Source organism: Elephas maximus, chromosome 9 (genome assembly GCF_024166365.1).
Source record: "Elephas maximus indicus isolate mEleMax1 chromosome 9, mEleMax1 primary haplotype, whole genome shotgun sequence".
Lineage (NCBI taxonomy): Eukaryota > Metazoa > Chordata > Mammalia > Proboscidea > Elephantidae > Elephas > Elephas maximus.
Window position 1 is genome coordinate 61,370,921 of NC_064827.1, and position 20,029 is coordinate 61,390,949.

The 20,029-nt window shown below is 43.3% G+C and overlaps 1 protein-coding gene across 3 annotated transcripts in view; it reads right to left on the bottom strand.

Moving 5' to 3' along the window:
* The window catches only part of SUSD1 (sushi domain containing 1), a 145,956-nt gene extending 126,210 nt beyond the window's left edge, over positions 1-19,746 (bottom strand). For all 3 annotated transcript variants that reach the window (XM_049895617.1, XM_049895616.1, XM_049895615.1), the window contains exons 1-3: positions 19,457-19,746; positions 8,654-8,767; positions 5,314-5,469 (exon numbers count right to left, since the gene is read on the bottom strand). In XM_049895617.1, the coding sequence (XP_049751574.1) occupies positions 5,314-5,469; positions 8,654-8,767; positions 19,457-19,562 (376 nt within the window). In that variant the 5' untranslated portion in view covers positions 19,563-19,746. The remainder of the gene's footprint in view (positions 1-5,313; positions 5,470-8,653; positions 8,768-19,456) is intronic.
* Between the last annotated feature and the right edge of the window lie 283 nt (positions 19,747-20,029).

Here is a 20,029-nt window from a genome sequence, read left to right on the forward strand (position 1 = left end):
CTCACAGGCTTTTAAGACCCCAGATGCTACTCACCAAAGTAAAATGTAGAACATTTTCTTTATAAGCTCTGTTATGCCAATTGAGCTAGATGTTCCCTGAGACCATGGTCCCCACAGCCCTCAGCCCAACAATTCAGTCCCTCAGGGAGTTTGGATGTGTCTATGGAGCTACGATGGCCTTGCCTCATACAGGTTGTGCTTGCTTCCCCAGTATTGAGTACTGTCCTACCCTTAACCAAAGTTACTGCTTATCTATTAAATGCTTTTCCATCCCCACCCCTCCCCTCCCTTGTAACCATCAAATAGTGTTTCTTTTTGTATGTAAACCTTTTCATGAGTTTTTACAGTAGTGGTCTCATACAATATTTTCCTTTTGTGATTGACTTATTTCACTCAGCGTAGTGTCCTGTGCTGAGTTCCTTTTGTTTGTGGATTTCTTTTGTTTTTGTAGATTTTGTTTTTATTGAGACTTTATGATTTTCTTCTTTATTTTGATGAATAGGTTTGTTAACTTTCTTTGTAGTTACCTTGAAATTTACTCTATCTTCCTAGGTTTGAACCAGTGTATTATTACTTGGTATCGCCTTGCCTTCCTCTCCATTAGAGAGTTCTATACCTATACCATTTATCCCCTCTTTTATTGTTCTGACATTGTTGTCATTTACAGATTAATCTCTCTGGTTCCCTGTTGCAATTGTTTTGGTTTTGGATAGTCCTTGAGAGTTCATTTCCTAGGTTGGTATCTGGCTGGTCCAATCTTGCGTCCTAGATTCAGGCTGTGGTCTGATGTTGTTTGTTCTCAGACTAAAACCAAAAACCCGTTGCCATCGAGTCAATTCTGACTCACAGCAACCCTACAGGACAGGGTAGAACCACCCCACAGAGTTTCCAAGGAGCACCTGGTGGATTCGAACTGCCAACATTTTGGTTAGCAGCTGTAGCACTTAACCACCACACCACCAGAGTTTTCTCTCAGACTAAAAGGACTCCTTTAATAATTCTTGTAAATTTGGTTTGGTTTTTAAATATTCCCTTAATGTCTGTTTATCTGGAAATGTCCTAATTTCACCATCATATCTGAACAAAAGTTTTGCAGGATATATCATTGGTTGGCAATTTTTTTTCTTTAAAGTTTTATATACGTCATCCCATTGCCTTCTTGCCGGCATGGTTTCTGCCAAATAATCAGAGGTTTGTTTTATTGTTTCTCCTCTGAATGTGACTTTTTGTTTTTCTCGAGCTGTTCACAGGATTTTTTCTTTATCTTTGGTTTTAGCAAGTGTGACTCTGATATGCCTTGGTGTTTTTCTTTTGGGGTCTATCCTATATGGTGTTCATTGAGCTTCTTGGATGGTCAGCTTTTCATCATTCATGATATTAGGGAAGTTTTCTGTCAGCAGTTCTTCAATGATCCTGTCTGTGTTTTCCATTTTCTCTTCCTGTTCTGAAACTCCAATCACTCATAAATTTTTGCTTTTGATTGTATCCCACATAATTCTCAGGGCTTCTTCATTTTTCTTTGTTCTTTTTTCTGATTTTTCTTCAAACAAAGTTGTAGCCAAATGTTTGTCTTCAATTTTGCTGATTCTGTCTTCCATCATTTCAAGCCTGTTCTCCAGCCCTTCTATGACACTGTTCATTTCTCAAATCTTGCTGTTTATCTTTTGGATTTCTAATTGTTGTTTTTGTATGATTTCTAGGCATGTTGCTCCTGTATTACTTTCCTGAATCGTTCTATTTTTTTGCCTGTATTTTCCATGAATTTTTCTGCCTTTTCCAAAAATTTGTCTATTTTTTCCTCATTTTTGTCTCCTTTTTGCTTCAACTCTTGGATTGCTCTGAATATTAGAGATTTGCATTCCCTGTCAGGTAGTTCTAGTGCCTTTCTCCTACTGGAAAGTCATCAGGTGTTTTATTTTGGATACTTACTGGACCCATCCTGTCCTTGTTTTTATATGTTTTGGTATTGTCTGCTGTCTTCAGGACATTCAGCAATTATTTTCTTTGTTTCTTGACTGTAGATTTGTTTGTTTTGTCCTGCTTTTTTGTTTCATTTGGTTATTTATGTCTGCGGAGGCAGGCTGTGCGTTCTTTGTTGTTTGCTCATCTGTAGTCATGATGCTTTTCACCTCCTTGTCCAGTGGGCAGGGCCAGTCAATCAGCTATGGTGCAGCAGGGCAGGTCCAGCTGAAGGAGAGGGGCTGGGATGAGTTGTTTATGGCAAGTACTAGGGCTGACAGGGCAGGCCAGGAATCAGTGCTGGACAGGTTCCAGTAGGCCATGCCTGTGCTGCTCAGGGGTGTGATGTTCAGTGCATGGTGAAGGTAGGCAGGAAAGTGGGGGGAGGTTGTGATGTGTGGAGCTAATACAGGTGTGGGAGAGAGGAGAGAGAGGAGAGAAGAACACGAGCCAAAAACAAACAAGCAAAGAGGAAAAAAAAAAAAAAAGGAGTGCTAAGGGAGTTTGCATTGGAGTGGAGAGATAAGAAACTGAGAGAGGGAGAAAAGAAAAAAGGAAAAAGAAAGAAAAAAAAACTAGACAAAAATTTGGAAAAGAAAAGCCCCCGGGAGTCCTGGAGTCCCACCTGGAGTCTGGGGAAGTGGCTCCCAGGCTGCAGTATAGCCTTGCTAGAGGGGGTATAGATGTCACACAGCACCAGGTATTTAGGAGACAGGAAAAGAAGGTAAGTGTAGAGAGATGAGAACTGAGAAATGAAGACAAACAGAAAGGAAAAAAAGAGAAAAGAAAGAAGAAGAAAAAAAAAAGAAATGCCCCCAGGGATCCTACCTACACAGCTGTGCAGATTGAGGGAGTTGCTCCTAAGCCATGCAGCGTAGGCCAGCTAGAAGGAGCTCCCAAATTGGGAAAAGAAAAAGAAAACAAACAAAACAGAACAGACCAAAACAAGGGGAAAAAAGACCCAAGAATCCCACCTGCATGGTGTCAGGGGAGAGGTTCCCCAGTCTAGCGTGGCTTCACAGCCTTTCAAGAAGAAGCAAAGATGGAACACGGAGCCAGGTGTTCCAGAGAAAGGAGAGAGAGCAGGTAGGAGGCACAAAAGAAACCAAAAGAGATGGAAAGAACCAACACCAGCTCAGGGGCCCGGCCAGTGTGGGCAGGGTGAATCCAAACAGCCTACGGCCAAAGCAGTTGACTCTGTGCCAAGAGACTGCAGCTGGTGGGAAGCAGAGGAAGACGAAACAGGGTGGGGGGCGGGAGGGGGGAGTTGAAAGTGTATATCACTCGTTACTGGGTGCTCTGTCTCCTGCTGGGAGCTTCATGAAGCTGCTTTCCCATATGGCTGTCCGCCAATCTGTGATGTGGATGGGGCAAATCCAAACAGCATGGACACTGCACTTCCCAGCAGCCGGCCAGGAAGCTCAGAGGTACAGCAGTGGGGAGAGAATGGGGGGTAGGAAAGCATGTATCACTGGCTACTGGGTGCCCTGTCTCCTGCTGGGAGTTCCACGAAGCTGCTTGCCCTGTCTGCCAATCCCCAGCTGGAGTCCAAGATGGCAGATCCATGCTGCTTTAGCTGCTGGGGCCCTCTGCACGTATCTCTCCATCCTCTGTCAGTTTCTTATTCCATTTGGTGCTTGGCTGAGTTCTCTATTTCTTCATTTGGCACTTAAGGTTCCAGGAATAACGTTTGTCTCTGTTTTACTTAGTTTTTCTGGTCTTTGCTGTGGAGGGACAGTGTGGTGCTTCTGTCTATGGTGCCACGTTGGCCAGAAATCCCATTTGCTAACATTTTATATTAAAATTAGCCATTTGCCTATCACCTCTCACTACCACAGCCTTGGCATGTAAGAAGTGTTCGAGAAATGTGTACTGAATAAACTGAACACTAGATCATCATCTTGCAAGGTTTTTGGTTTTTTTTTTCAAACTAGGTATCTTTTTTTAACTTACTTAATTTTATCCTGCAGTGTTGCACTTCTGCAACCACGTAGCAAGTAATTTGCTACCTAAAACAACACAATATCATAAATTCTTCTTTCTAAGGGAATGTGTTCATTCAAGCCAAGAATAAATCAAATGTACCCTTTGAGGAATTTTACCTTGGTACATGTCAAGAGGGAGAATGAATCAGAACATCACAACCTGTGGTTCTGGAAGGTAAGAAGAAAAACGTGTTCTCCTCTCCCTTTCTTTTCTCCGAAAACCTTTAGATATCATAAAGCTTTTAAACAGAGCCATGAAGTCTATGCATAACCATCTGAGTACCATGAATCTTTCCCTGCCTTTTCTCTTCACTACTGTTCAAAGATTTTCTTAGAAAACCAAAGAGCTATATTATCATGACAGACTGTGTAAATAAGAGTTCAGATAATAGAGAAGCCACTGAAAATGAGGAGAGGTTTACCTGCCTCTTGTGAAGGCCAGAGTCGCTGGGTGATACAGTTAACATGCTCGGCTGCTAACTGAAAGATTGGAGGTCTGAGTCTACCCAGAGGCACCTTGAAAGAAAGACCTGGCGATACACTTCCAAAAAATCAGCCACTGAAAACCCTGCGGAGCATAGTTCTACTCTGACACACATGGGGTCAACATGAGTCAGAATCAACTCGACATTAACTAGCTGTATTTGGTCAACATATGCCCAGAAATCTGACCAACAGAGCTAGTAAGGTCCAAGAAGTAATAGTCCTCACTCAGCTTCCTCCTGTAAGAACCAAGCCAAACCCTCAGTCAAGGACAGCACAACATCACAGTGCCCACCACATTGGCCCTTAGTGGACAGTGTGTTCCAGTGGTGCACAGGGCTGGTGAGTATAAGAGTCACCCCAAGGATACCCCACCTGGGGCTACAGGAGCCTGCAGACGGCACGCCATCTCTGAGAGTCCCTCGTCGTTCATTATAAAAATGTTCAAGCATGCAGACCCAGAAAAAGAATATTACAATGAACTCTCATATACCCATCCCTCAAGATTCAACAATTGTCCACATTTTGCCATACTTGTGTGTATGTATGTGTTTACATATATGAAACATTTTAAAGTACTTTACAGACATAATCACAGTTGGTACTTCATAACGATACCCCCAAATACTTCCACATGCATCTTTCAAACAAAAATATTACCCTTTATACTATAAAACTATTATCCTATCTAAAAAATTTAACACTAAGTCCCTAATATTAACTAATTCTCAGCCCATGTCCAAATTTGCCTTATGGTTATTCTTAAAGGAGAACCTGCCCTTAAATCACAGCCTATCCCAGCCCTGCCCTCCCCCTCCTTCCACCCGTAATGCTGTCCTGCCATCACCAAGTTTCCAACATAGCTCTGAGCCCACTTTTTGAGTACCTGTACAGAAAGTGCCATCATTGGGAATGAATGTCTTGTGGTTGTTCGTGGCTCGGTATCCTTCTAGGCAAATGCAATAGAAGCCTCCAGGTATGTTGTGGCAAGATGTGTGGTTCCCACAGACCACAGCAGCTCCAAACTGGCACTCATTTTTATCTGTTGATACATTGAGACAACACACAAAAAGGACTATAAATCCGTATCATGTTCAATAACCCAGACTGGTCCCTTACAATTTTCTTCTTCTGTGCTATGGACTCGGGAATCAATATTCCATGACAACAGCTTGCTGATATGTTTCCCCCAGGTTCTTTTCCTTTCACTACGCTTCCCACTCTAGAGGACATGGGCTGTCCTAGTCATGTGCCAGGTGAAAATGAAACCATAAGAGAAACACAATAACTCATTCTGAAAATCCATCTTATTTGAAGATTAGGAGACAGGGTTATTGTTGAACTTTTTCACACTTAAAAAGGTCTTGTCACAGGCATGGGGAAACAAAATCAGCAGAATCCCACTTTTCCAGCTCTCGCTTTTTCACAAGAGCCAGAGTAGGAGGTTCTCACATCAATGATAAACTGGAGAATTTGTTACTTCTGAGTTACCAGGAAACACAATGGGATTAGTGCTGAAGCCTCATCCGGGAAGCAGGGCTAATAGTGCGGCAGGAACAGCTCACGCTAATTGTCAGTGACCCATGTGAATAATGTCAGTTACCTAGTGAGGAGGGGATGGAACGTGGAATGTCTGACGAATCCACAGACGCCTGCCCCATTTCTTTTTAGTTAAATAACTTGAAATTTTAGAGATATAAAGTGAAAGTAATTCTCCCTCCTACCTCTGTCCTCTAGCCCAAAACCAAACCAAACCCACTGCCCATCAAGTCAATTCCAACTTGTAGTGACCCTGTAGGACAGAATAAAACTGCCCCATCGTGTTTCTGAATTCGTAAATCTTTATGGAAGCAGATCACCGCATCTTTCTCCTGTGGAGTGGCTGGTAGGTTCAAATTGACCACCTTTTAGTTAGCAGCCAAGCGCTTAACCGCTGCGCCATCAGGGATCCTTGTCCTCTAGCTCAGGGGTCAATAAGCTTTCTCTGTAAAGGACCAAACAGTAAATATTTTGGATTTCACAAGCCATATAGTTTGTCACAACTACTTATCTGTGCTGTCGAAGCACAAAAACAGCCATAAACAAATAAGCATGGCTATATATGACAATAAAATTTTACAAAAACAGACAATGAGCTAACTGTAGCCTATGGGCCATAATTTGTCCACCCTGTCCGAGCTTCTAACTTCAGAGGAAACCCCTGTGACCAATTTCTTCTGTGTCTTTTAGAACTGATCTATCCATTTCGTTTTTTGAAGGAAAAAATCCTTACCTCATGAGCTAGTGGTGTTTGTTTGTTTGTTACTGGATGTTTTGTTATGCCATCGGTTCCCTCCAATCAGTTCAACTTCCTCTTACAATTGTATTCAATTCCTACCAACTCAAAAGTACCCCCTCCCAAAATCTGGGTTTTTTGTTGTTGTTTTCATTATTTTTCTATTACCTTTTTAAAATTTAATTGAACCTGGAACACAGTTCATGGTTACAACGGTGCATGGCAGGCAACTTGAAAGATTAGACAGGAACCTCAGGGGGCAGTGATTTATGTTAATGAGGAAGGAACAGCTCAGAAAAAGAGGGTTAGCATGGTTGTAAAACCCAAAGAATGTAATCGATGTCACTGAATTGTACATGCAGAAACTGTTGAATTGGTGTTTGTTTTGCTGTGTATATTCTTAACAAAATAACAAAATAAAATTTAAAAACAAAAAACAGTCTGTGGCAAGATTTGCGTCAGTGCTTAGCGAGATAAAACAGACCCTCGAGCCTCCACCTAGGCTAGGGTCCAGTCCAGCTTGTAAGCACTGCATGTGGGTTTCAAACACGAATCCCGCTCCCCATAACATGGGATTTTTCCTGTCCGTTGCAATTGTTTCTGATGCCTAATTATTTCTGAGGTCTCCCCTGTAAACTTCACCAGAAGGGATACTTGGGTTTGGTACAGGAGTCTAGAACACTTAGGTTCCTTGGTCAAATACCATGTCACAGCACCTCTGGCACACACATAACCTCACCTGTAACCTGTGGTGCGGTCTCAGCAGACCAAGTACTGAGATAGGGATACACAGTGCCCAGTATTCAGGAGCAAGTTCCACATAATTACCTGCTCTCCAAAGAGAAGTTTCTAATCAGAAATCAAAGAGCAATCAAGACAGCAGATAGCACTAATGGGAGGAGGAATTCATTCGGGGAGGGGGCAGAAAAGGCTTGTCCGTTCTCCCCAACTCATTTCCCAGCCCCTGCCAAGGAATTGGGGGTTAGGAGTGGGCAAGGGGGATGGGAAGGAGAAGCCACACACCTCACAGGTAGAAGCCTAAAAGGAGAAGGTCAAAGGTGACACAACTCCAGTCTGCAGGAATGACCAATGGGGGTGACTGTGAAAGCTTACATCTGTCAAATGGAATGTGCTGACCTGGCCAGGTGAAGCTGCTAGTATGACTTTTTAAACACAGGACTGAATTCTTGTTTGTCTTCAGGGAGAAAAAAAAGATGCCACAACAAGATTACACTGTCAATCAACAATTGCAATGCAAAACTATCAGTATTTTTACTGTGGGTAAAGAGGTTGCTAGGAAGAAACTGTGAGATTCTTGTAACATTTACTATTTTAAATTGTGAAAATCTCCCTCTGAATTGGGCTTGAACCTGGATATTGTCTGACTCATGGCATGGTGGATGCCATGGGGCGAAAAAATAATCAGATGCTTCTAGCCTAATGGTGTTTATATTCCTTTAAGTCACCCAAGACCCCAAAGGGTCGCAACTATAAAACAATTTGGAGGATGGATTCTGGTAGATATAAGACTCAAAGCAATAATATTTCACCAATTAGCCAAGAAGACCAATAGGAAATTGTATTTTGTTTTTCTTCATGGTATGAATATAAATAGCTTTATATCAAAACAATGAGAAAGATTAAGAAACAAAATATTCAAATTGTTAAATCGAACTCGTCTTGAAACGGATTTCAAATTGTGTTAGATCAGAGGGCTTTTGGATATTCAAGTTCAATGACCTTTAATACAAGGGACACTTTCCCGGAGGCTTTAGAGAAAAAGATATATCCAAACACTAAAACAAAGACTTTTTATGGCTCACAAAATTTCTTATAATAAAAGCGTTGTGCAAAATAACATTGTTTCCCTCCAAGGACATCAACTACGTAACACCAGAGAATCTTGTTTCATGATTCAACTCTTCAGCGTAGCTCGGGATTCAGAACTTACCAGCACACTCGGTCCGCCCATTGCCCACAAATCCATAGTTGCAAATACAGAGCTTCTTCCCTCCTATTTGCTGGCAGGTGGCATGTTCATGGCAAGTGGCACAGACATCTAAACCTGAATCATAAATTGTATGTGTTAGGAAAAGAAAAATTCAATTGTCTATTCTGGACAAGATGCATTTTGGGTAGTAGATATTTACAATGGAGAACCAAAAGGTGAATACCAAAATGAAATAGGACAGATCTGATTTCATCCCTAAAAACTTTCAATGGCTACTCATTGCTCACAGAATGAAGTGCAAATTCCTCTAAGGGGCAATCAATGCTCTTAGCAGTCTGACTCCAGACTAACTCCTCCAGCCTCACTGTTCTGTCCCCAACCCCACAAGGTATTCTCTAGCCAGGAGAGGTCAACTACTCTTGCCCTAACGTGCTATCCACTTTGATATTCTTCGCTTTAGCCATGATATTACCTTTACTGAGAATGTCTATCCCTTCTTCTCTGTACCTACTCATATCTCAAGACCCAACTTAAATGTCACATTCTCTCTGAAGCCTTCCCCATTCCTCCATTCTTGCGGAACATTAAATGCCTTGTCCTCTGTGCTCCCCTTCCACTGGTACATTCCCATAACAATCATGTACATTTGTCATTATATTTGGTTCCAGTTCTGTGTTTCCTGCTAGGTGTCATGAATGAGCTTCTCAAGGACAGAGATTATGTCACATTTGCCCAGATTCTGGCACAGTAGAAATACTCAACATATTTTTATTGACAAACTGTATGAACGAACCTATGGTCCACTTGCTACAACTCAAAAAGCAAATGGAGGGGAGAGGAAGGCATCTGCCTATTACACTACTCACTTTCCTTTTAGGGAAGAAGTGAATGTATTTAAGATGACAGTGAGATAGCAGCCAAGGCCCCAGCAGGTTGACCAGATCCCCATTATTTAGATAAACAGTAGAAATGTTCAGGGCTAAAAGTCCCAAAACATGCAAATCTACCAAATGGTGATATATGGCCCGAGATTAAACGAGAATTTCTACCAGAGGCTATGTGGGATATTGTTTTACTCTCAGGTGTCTATAATTTCAGGAGTGGTCTTGTAAGGAGAACCTTTCCAGCATGGAATTTCATCTTACCACTGACCTCATTACTACACAGGCAATACAGCTTTAGCCTTCAGGCTGCTCCAGGAATGAAACCAACTGAGATCCAGAGATTTCTAAACACTTAACCATCCTTGCTTTAAAAAAAAAAAAATAAAGGCAGCACACACACAAAAAGTCACACTGATTAAGGGTAAGGTTGCACAGCCGATTATTGTAACTGCTGTCAATAAACTGCATACCTGTAAAAAGTTGAATTGTCAAAAGCTGTGTTACAGAAATGAGAAAAGCCACTATTTGTCATTAAATAATGCCAAATTAACCATAGAATATTTATAACATGGACAAAAATAAAGCGTAGCTGCTGAGGCTGCTTATGTACAACCAAAGACCTCATTAGATTTGCTTCCTTGGTTTGGAAGTTTAGCGTCATGGTTACATAGGATATCCCTGTTAATTGGCCTAATAACATGTTTAGTACTTCTGTTCTACCTCCTTTACGTAATGCCATTCATTACGTTCATTACGTAATGCCAAGGATCTTAAAAACTTGCAAATGGCCATCAAGGCATTTGGTCTCTGTTCACCTGGAACAACAGAGGAAGGAGAGTCAGGAATAGGAAGAGGATATGGACTGTGTGGCTAACTGCCTCCATGAACAACAGCATTCTCTGCCACAAGACCAGAAGAACTGGGTGATGCCCTGTTACCATTACTGAACATTTTGATTAAAAATTCCATAGAAGACTCCTGATTAAAAGGTAGAAAATGCAGAACAGAATTTTAAATTCTCATGGGCTCCAGACTTCCTGGAGCTATGGATGATGGATAAACCCCCGAAACTATTAACCTGAGATAATTTTTGAACTGTAAACCGAAAATATTCTCTGAAGTCTTAAAACCAAACAATAGTTTAACTTAACTAGTAAAATTTTTTGGTTTTTTTTTTTAGTAAAAAATACTGCCTTGAGCATTGTATTCTTTTAAGAACTATCTATATGGGATCAAAATGACAACAGCAACTGGAAAGGTTAGACAGGAATCTTAGGGGGCAGTGAGTTTATGTTATTGAGGGAGAAACAACTCAGAAAGGAGGTTAAGATGGTTGCACAACTCAAAGAACGTAATCAATGTCACTAAATTGTAGAAACTGTTGAATTGCTGTATGTTCTGCTGTGCATATTCTCAACAACAAAATAAGTAAAATATAGGAAAAAATAAATAAATAAAGGTAGCACAGAAATGAGACAAGCCACTACTTATTAAATAATGCCAAATTAACCATGGAATATTTACAAAATTTACTGTAACTCAGACCATAAAGAAAAATTCAACAAGTTTCAAAAAAGCAGCAATTTTTACAGGCCATACTATCTGATTGCAATATAATAACATAATAAACTAAAAAATAAAACAGGACTGTTGCTGTTTTTATTGCTAGGTGCCATTGTTTCCGACTCATAACAACACTATGTACAATCAAATGAAACACTGCCCAGTCCTGCGCCATCCTTACAATTGTTATTATGCTTGAGCCCACTGTTGTAGCCACCGTGTCAATTCACCTCACTGAAGGTCTTCCTCTCTTTCGCTCTTTACCAAGCATGATGTCCTTCTCCAGGGACTGATCACTCCTGATAACATGTCCAGGTATGTGAGACATAGTCTCACCATCCTTGCTTCTAAGGAGCATTCTGGCTGTACTTCCTCCAAGACAGATTTGTTTGTTCTTCTGGCAGTCTGTGCTATATTCAATATTCTTCGCCAACACCGTAATTCAAAGGCATCAATTCTTCTTCAGCCTTCCTTATTCTTTGTCCAGCTTTCACATGCATATGAGGCAACTGAAAAAACCCTGGCTTGGGTCAGGTGCACCTTAGTCCTTAAAGTGATGCCTTTGCTTTTGAACACTTTAAAGAGGTCTTTGCAGCAAATTTGCCCAATGTAATGTGTTGTTTGATTTCTTGACTACTGCTTCCATGGGCATTCATTGTTGTGGTGTGATGAATTGCTTAATATGGCCTTTCTCGCCATAGTCTTGTAACTCCTACACAGGATATTGGGCCACCCAAACAAAAACCCAGTGCCCTTGGATATTGGGAGGGGTATGCAAATAAGATAATTGTGGCCCACCAAGAGGACTGGTCAGTTTTGCCTTAAAAGAGAGCCAATTCCAGAGCAGAAAGAAGAGCCCATGACCACCAAGGAAGGAGAGATGGGCAAGAGAGACTCATAGGAGACAGTGCAGTGGGCTTCCTGGCCCATGAAGTGAGAAAGCTGAGTGCCTTTGGGCAAAGACTAAGGGCCACAAATTTGGGACTTGCCAGTTTCCATAACTGAGTGAGCTATTTCCTTTATATGGTTCCTGAGTGCTGTGAGAGTTGAAGCGAATTAGGGAACCCAAAGACAGGAGGGAGAATATCGAGGGGAGAGGGAGTCAGTTGATGTTGGAGATGATGGAGTGGCACAGCAGCTTGGAAAAGTTGGACATTTGGGACATCTTTAACCTCCACCTCATAGGAACCAGCTTTGTACTGGTCCTTATAAAACAAATTATTCATTTAATTCTGAATTCAAGTAAAATGAAATCTTTTGCAACTTCAGGATTTTTTCCATTTTACCATGATGTTGCTTACTGGTTCAGTTGTGAGAATTTTTTGTTTTCTTTATGTTGAGGTGTAATCCATACTGAAGGCTGTGGTCTTCGATCTTCATCAGTAAGTGCTTCAAGTCCTCCTCACTTAACAGCAAGCAAGGTTGTGTCATCTTCATATCATGGATTGTTAATGAATCTTCTTCCAATTCTGATGCTCTGCTCTCCTTCATATAGTCCAGTTTCTTGGATTATTTGTTCAGCATACAACTGAATGGGTATGGTGAAAGGATACAACCCTGACACACACCTTTCCTGACTTTAAACCACGCGGTATCCCCTTGTTCTGTTCAAACAACTGCCTCTTGGTCTGTTTACTAGCATCCTCAAAAGAAAATCTACTTGGAAACCACAGAACGCAGCCAACTGAGGTCTAATTGCTTGAGTGACTCTGTAGCCTCCTTGGGAAAAAAAAAATTGTTAAGAAAAAACTTATCTTGTGGAAAGAAAGGAAAGAAACACAATCTGAATCCAAGGACAGACAGAAGGCTGCTTTTGACTATCCAACAGTGTCCATTGTTCAATAGCCTCTGACTCAGTTAAGAATCACCTGGAGATAGGGTGACCAACTAGCCCCAGTTTTAACACTGAAAACTCCACGTCCTGATGTACACCTGGGAGCTACTTAGAAATGCATATCTCAGCCCCACCCTTCACACACTGAATCAGAATTCATGGAGACTCTGTGTTTTAACAAGGTCAGCCCCAAGGAGTTGTGTCAGAACCCTGAGGAAAGGAAATAAAAGCAGCACTGAATCTTTCACCAAGCTAGAGAGAGGTACAGCAAAGCTGAGACTACAATGACAGAGTGAATAACCCAAGGGAGAGGAATTCTCCAGGCCAATAGAAAGATCACTCTACCTTTGCTATAACCCAAGGAGCAGCTGTGTTAGGGGGCAGCTTCACATCCACATCAACAAGGCTTTAGCTCCATCACCAGCCAACTTGGTGGCCTGAGAGCGGAGAGGTGGTTGCCAGGTAGTAACTGAGCAAAGTACTGCTGAAATAAGGGACCTCACAGAGACTTCTAAAATTATTGGCAGAGAAACAGGGGAATTGGAGGTTCCAAAACTGTAGAAGGAGGGAAAATCTGACAAATATATTTTGTTACTATTATTGTATTCCCAGGCTGCGGCTGCCACTCTAGGTTCACTTCCCACCTCCACTCTGCAATGATTCAGCTAAAACCACATCTGACAATGAGAGGGTGAGACATGTTTTGGTGTCTCAACCTAGGTTAGAGTCTACTCTTTTGCTCCCTGGTTACAGGACCTCTGGTAAATTAAACTCTCAGTGCTCCCGTTTTTTTAATCTGTGGGATGGAGATCATGTTGTGAGGATTAAATAAGAACCATAAATGCTGTATGAATACTAGAGCACTACACAAATGTGAGAGATAATTTACATGAGTATTTGTGTCAATCTCCATGTTATTATTGTTAGAAATAAGTCATGTGAGATGCCCAATGACTGGTACTTGGCATCGTGGTGAAAAGCACAGATTACAGACAGAGATTATTGGGGTTATAATCCTAACTCTATCATTTACTAGCTGTGCGATCCCTGATAATCTCTGTGCCTCAATTTTTTGTAAAGCTATAAAATGACAATAATAAGAGAGCTACCTTACATGGCTGTGAGCATTAAAGAGTAAATGAGTTAATACATGTAAGGCAATTAGAATATGTTAGCCATTATTATAATAACCACTCAGCAACACTTCTGATGAGTAAATCTAGTACCAACACTGACAATTAGCTAGCCAACTCCCATTTATACTAATGAGGAGTGTGATGAAGAGTAGTAATGAGGCAAAAATTCAAAGCAATGTCTGTGTGTGGATAGATGCCTACCTATTCATGAGGCTGATATTCTAGGAACTATAACATCTCAGTTTACATAATCACTCCCTTCCTCCTCCTCCTCACCCCATGTCCCAGTGTTCTGGGTAATGCCTGACTCAGAAGTTGGAAGTTCACCTTCCTCACCCTTTCAGACCTGCTTGCCTCTCCCTCCTCTCCACCCAATACGAAGAAAACTTATACCACAGGAGAAATAAGAAACACTTTCTTACTTCAACGCTCCAAAAATTAATAGTTTGCTACAAAAAAAAAAAACAAAACTGCATTGCTCTTAAGAGACTGTATCAATTTATAGAGATGGGAGGAACCTGAGAAACCTCATATTTTCTCCTCTCCAACAACTCCATCAGGAAAACAAAAACGTAACTTCTGATTAAAAATCTCCCAAGACAGAGAACTCTACTCTCTTGAGCAATAAAATCCTTGTAGGGCAATATGAACCCACATATTCCCCATCCCCACCCCAATCCAGAACTGATATTCCCCATCGAGAACCCTTAACCTTTCCTCATGTAAAATGGCTGACAGGACCCTCAGCTTCCTCTTGCCTTCCTCTGTTCACTTCCTTGTTTGACCAAGATCAGCTTGTTGTGGGGCCCCCATACCTGGCCTCCAGACCCACACTAAGTGCCCCAATCTCAACTTTTGAGTTACGAGTTTTGGGTTATGCAATCATTTAGGCCACACCCTAGGTTCAGGTTGAGCCTGTTACCACTAATCCCCGCCCCGCCCCGCCCTAGTTCTTTCACAGCTGCCTCACACCTGACTCACAGTCTCCAGAAGGTTATATACTTTTTTTCTCATGCAACTCATTTCCCCTCTCTTCTCTGTAGAACTGATACCAACAGGCCCCTTGTTACCTTGAGCTGCAGAGACCTAGAAGCTCATTTTACAATTTGTCCAAAAAGCTGAGGATGTGCCCAGGACCACATCCCTGGAGGTGGGAGACAAGCAGCAGTGGGGATTTCTTCATCAGCTCAAATCTTGCTCCCTTACTCTCAGCAACTTTAAATCTCTCCAAAAAAAACCACTCCCTCCAGCCCTCCTCTTTTCCACTCTGAATAGTGAATATGCTGCTCTGATTCAGGATGACAGAGTGAAGACCAAGCCTGAGAAATGCAGGATTAGGAAAGTCACGCGCATTTTATACTATAATAACAATTTCCCCCAACTCTCTCCACCATTGCTCTCCTGTGTTTCTCAAGGTCTCTGCCCCTCCCCCTCTGGCCTTCCCAAGCCCTGGCCAGGCCTGAGCCAACAAGTCCCACAGCCACTCCCAGACTCAGAGCAATGCCAGACAAAGGTTAAGGAACAGGACTGACTGGTTCCACCTCTCTTAGCCCATTTCAAACCACTCTATTCCCCAAGGCCTGATACCCCACTCACCCACACACCAACACCCTCCTACCCTACCAACTGCAGGTCTCACACTTTTCCTCACACTCAGGCCATCTGAGTTGGGCTCCTCCACTTTCCTCCCTCCCAAAACATCTTTGATATCAATTAAACTTAATTCACTACACATTACAAGATTCCTAATACCAGCCACATCCCTACCCACAAGGAGTTCTTCTTAGTCTGCTAAACAATTACACTGCAATATGGTATAAGTGTACAACAAAGAGGTGGGGAGGGTACTGCTAGTGCTGCAAGAAGTGGATAGTGCTAACAGGCTTCCCAAGAGGGAGGACCACTGGGCTGGTTTTGAAATATGACTAAAAAAAAAAACCCAGTGCCTAGCACTCACTAAGTAGATAGCTGGGGAAGAAGCATTTCTTCTCCATTCTTCTCCTTCCTGCTGCTTTCAGACACTAACTTCTCCCACATATATGTAGCCCAAACTTACTTTCTTACCTGCTCCATTAAATATCTCGTTTCTTTTCACATCTTCAATTTCTTCCTCTCTAATAAATAATGGCCCTCAGTCTAAAATGTCCTTGAGTTTGTATTACTTCCCCCAAAATCTTGCACTGACCTGGCCAGCCCAACAGCAAGGCACCTTCCCACTTTTCAATCTTTTTTAAGTGTGTGGTAAAATATACATAAAATTTACTGTTTTAACCATTTTTAAGTGTACGATTGACTTAATGGACTCTACAATGGCATTAAGTACGTTCACAATGTTGTGCAACCATCACCACTATTTCCAGAACTTTTCATCATCACAAACAGAAACTCTACCCATTAAGCAATAACTCCCTATCGCTCCCCTAGCTCATAACAGTCTCTATTTTCTGTCTCTATGAATTTGCCTAGCCTAGATATTTCGTGTAAGTGGAATCATATGATATCTGTCCTTTTGTGTCTATTTCATTTAGCATAATGTTTTCAAGGTTCATTCATATTGTAACATTTATCACTCAGAACTTCATTCCTTTTTATGGCTGAACGATGACAGTCCATTATGTGGGTATCCACATTTGGCTTATCCATTCATCTGTTAATGAACATCTGGGTTGTTTCCACTTTCTGGCTATTGTGAATAGTGCTGCAGTGAGCACCGGTATACACGTACCTGTTTGAGTCCCTATTTTTGATTCTCTTCAGCATATACCTATGAGTAGAATTGCTGGGTCTTATTGTAATGATGGAAATCCTGGTGGCATAGTGGTCAGGTGCTACGGCTGCTAACCAAATGGTCGGCAGTTCAAATCCGCCAGGAGCTCCTTGGAAACTCCATGGGACAGTTCCACTCTGTCCCATAGGGTCGCTGTGGGTCAACTCGATGGCACTGGCTTCTGGGGTTTATTGTAATTATAACTTTTTGAGGAACTGCCAGACTGTCCTTGGTTCTCTTAATCTCTTCAACCTCAAGGCTTCAAGTGATCATCAAATCTACATCACTCACACACGCCATTATCCATATTCCTTCCTGTCTATTGATTTAGTGTCTCTGAATGCCACAACAGCATCTCAAACTCAGGATGTTCAAAACAACTAATCATCTTCCTTCCTAAATCTTTTTTTTTTTCCCCCTTCCTATAGAACTATATAAGGAGCCCAGGTGGAGCAACAGTTAAGTACTTGGCTGCTAACTGAAAGGTTGGCAGTTCAAACCCACCCAGCGGCTCTGTGAGAGAAAAGACCTGGCATAAAAATTACAGCCAAGAAAACCCTACAAGGCAGTTCTACTCTGTCACACAGAGTTGCTATGAGTTGGAATCAACTCAACGGCACCCAACAATAACAACATAGAACTATATAGCCAAGTCACCCAGCCCTAAACCTTACTGTCATTTTTTACTCTTCAATTTCTTTGCACCTTAATGCCTGATTCTTTCCAGTTTCATTTCCACCTCATCACCTACATTTAGTCCTCTTTTCCTGCTGTCGTTACTGTGGGTCTAGTCCTCAGTATTTCTAGGCCACCTACTGCATGAACTTCCTCAATGGTCTCTGAGCCTCCAATCTTTCCCCATGTTGTCTGCCTTTAATAAAGCCATATTCTCCAACGCTATAAATGGAGGGAGAAGACAGCATAAGGACAGGAGGCTCTACCAGGCAACCCTGACTTCCATTTCCCAAAATTAACCCACAGCCTTTCAGTGGTTACAAAAGACTTTGTGATTACAAATTGTGTTCAACCAACTTAACCCAGCAATTCAGAGGGACCAAGCTGGACTCTTTCCTAGGCTAAAGAGTCTTAACATGAAGATCCTGAAATAGACTCCAAGGTTCCACAAACCCTTATGTACTACTGCAGTGGAATGTAAGACCAGGTTAGGGAAGGAGGTTAGAGAGCCTGTCAGAGCAACTAATGTACAAAAATGGCCATTCTAGAAGGTTGAGTCATCAAGGGAAACACCCACCAGGGAAGGTAAAAATTGCAAGGTAAAGAGAATTTGGGGAGACAAGTCTAAGCCTCAAAGGCCCCCCATGTTTCTACACCTGGAAATTTCCTTCAATTCCAGTATCATTGTTTAGTTTTATTAAGGAAGCTAGGATCTCCTTATACATATTTTTCATATTACTTCCTGGTAGAAAAACCTGCAATGGCTTCCAATGGCTTCCCACTGCCCAGGAGCAGCTAAGTTCAAATGCCTTGGTTTGTCAATCAAGGCACTCTGTCTCCTGGTTAAGTACAATTTGCTCTTCCACCCCCATTTCCCATTCCTCTCCCACATACCAGTCAAACTGAATTACATGCTCCATGCTTTGGTGCCTTCAAGCTCTTCCTCAGGCTGTCCCTTGTGTCTGGAATTCATTAATTCCACACATACTTGTGGAGAGCTCTCTGTGCCCTCTGCTATGAGCTGGGATGCCTTTTCCTCATCATCCCACAACCAAACATTACTAACCCTTGACGGCTCAGCTCAAGTCCCTCATCCACGAGGCCATGTGGAAGTAATCTTTCCCTTCACTGACCACCCACGCCTTCTCCGAGCGCTGTGGCATTCTGCCTTCTATTACGGTTGTGTAAATGTCACATCGCCTACGTGGCTGAATACTGTTTGTAACTCCCGCCACACTCAGCATTGCATTTTGCAGGAAGGAAAACTACTCCAGTTGCCTGGAAATGGATTATTCTCCTGTCTGCCTCCTCCAGACTACGAGCGCAGTGAAGGCCAGCACGGCGTCCTCAAAACCAGCACAAGGAGGGGAACTATTATTCAAGGACTTTTTTTTGTTGTTGTTGTTGAATGAAAGAAAGAATGAATGGACACTTGGTTTCTGTAAACGTCCTTACATGTCTTTCTCACCGTATTAGCATTCGGTTTTTCACTAACATGAAAACATAAAAAGATAGAAAGAAAATTGCTTCGGGTCAAGAATTCGTCGTTCAAAAGCCGCACACAGCAGGGCAGGAAGCTGACAGTGTAGCCGGGTACGCCCTTGCACGCAGGGCGCGGCCCTCTCCGCGCCGGCGTCCACACCCAGCCCCCATCCGGCCACAGGTCTCGGTAGCAGTGGGCGGCCAGTCCCCGGGGGCAAGCTCAGAGCCACCTCAAAGCCACCTGGAGGCTTTGGAGACAGGGGAGACCGAGCGGGGATCTCCTCTTGCTTCTTTGAGCTCCGCCTTCCTGATCCCAAACCGCCAGAACTGGCCCCACCTGCATTCCAGGCTCCGCTCCGGCCCGGCCCAGGGGCGGGGAACAGTCCCGGGCGCACCCAGCGTCCTAGCGGTGCCAGCCTGGGGACCCGGGGGCACCTGCTTCGCCTCCCCGCCCTCACTCACCAGCCGCGTCTGGCACTGCGGTCGCGCCATGGGCCAGGCCGAGCAGCAGCAGGAGCAACAGCAGGCGGCGCGGCGGGCGGCCAGCACCCGGGGGCCCGCAGCCCATGCCGCCGCGTCCCTCCCAGCGCGCCCGCGACTACTCCAGCGGCCCCGGAGGCGCCGAGATAAGGCGGCGGGCCCGCGGGGAGGGGGCCGCCCGACCGCTTCCGGCGGCGCGCGGGGTCCCCGGGAGGCCGCGGGGCCCCGGCCCTTTCCTCTGCCAGGCCCGGGCGATGACGCTCATTCATTCACTCGCTCACTCTCCCTTTCGTGCGCCTGCTGGGTGCCAGGCGCGTGGGGGGCACTGGGACACAACAGCGGATAGGGGCGGGCCATCTCGGCGTTTACATTCAGAAAGGGGGCACGGACATCAAATAATGACAGGGCTGAACTTAGAGTCTTGGGCTGTGCTAGAAGGAAACGCCCGCAGTGCTCAAAGCTTGTGTAACAAAAAGGAGATTTCTGCCTGTCGGGGGCTCAGGGAGGCAAAGGAGGCGCGAGAGGGGCAGAGGGAGTGGGAATCTATGAGGAGGG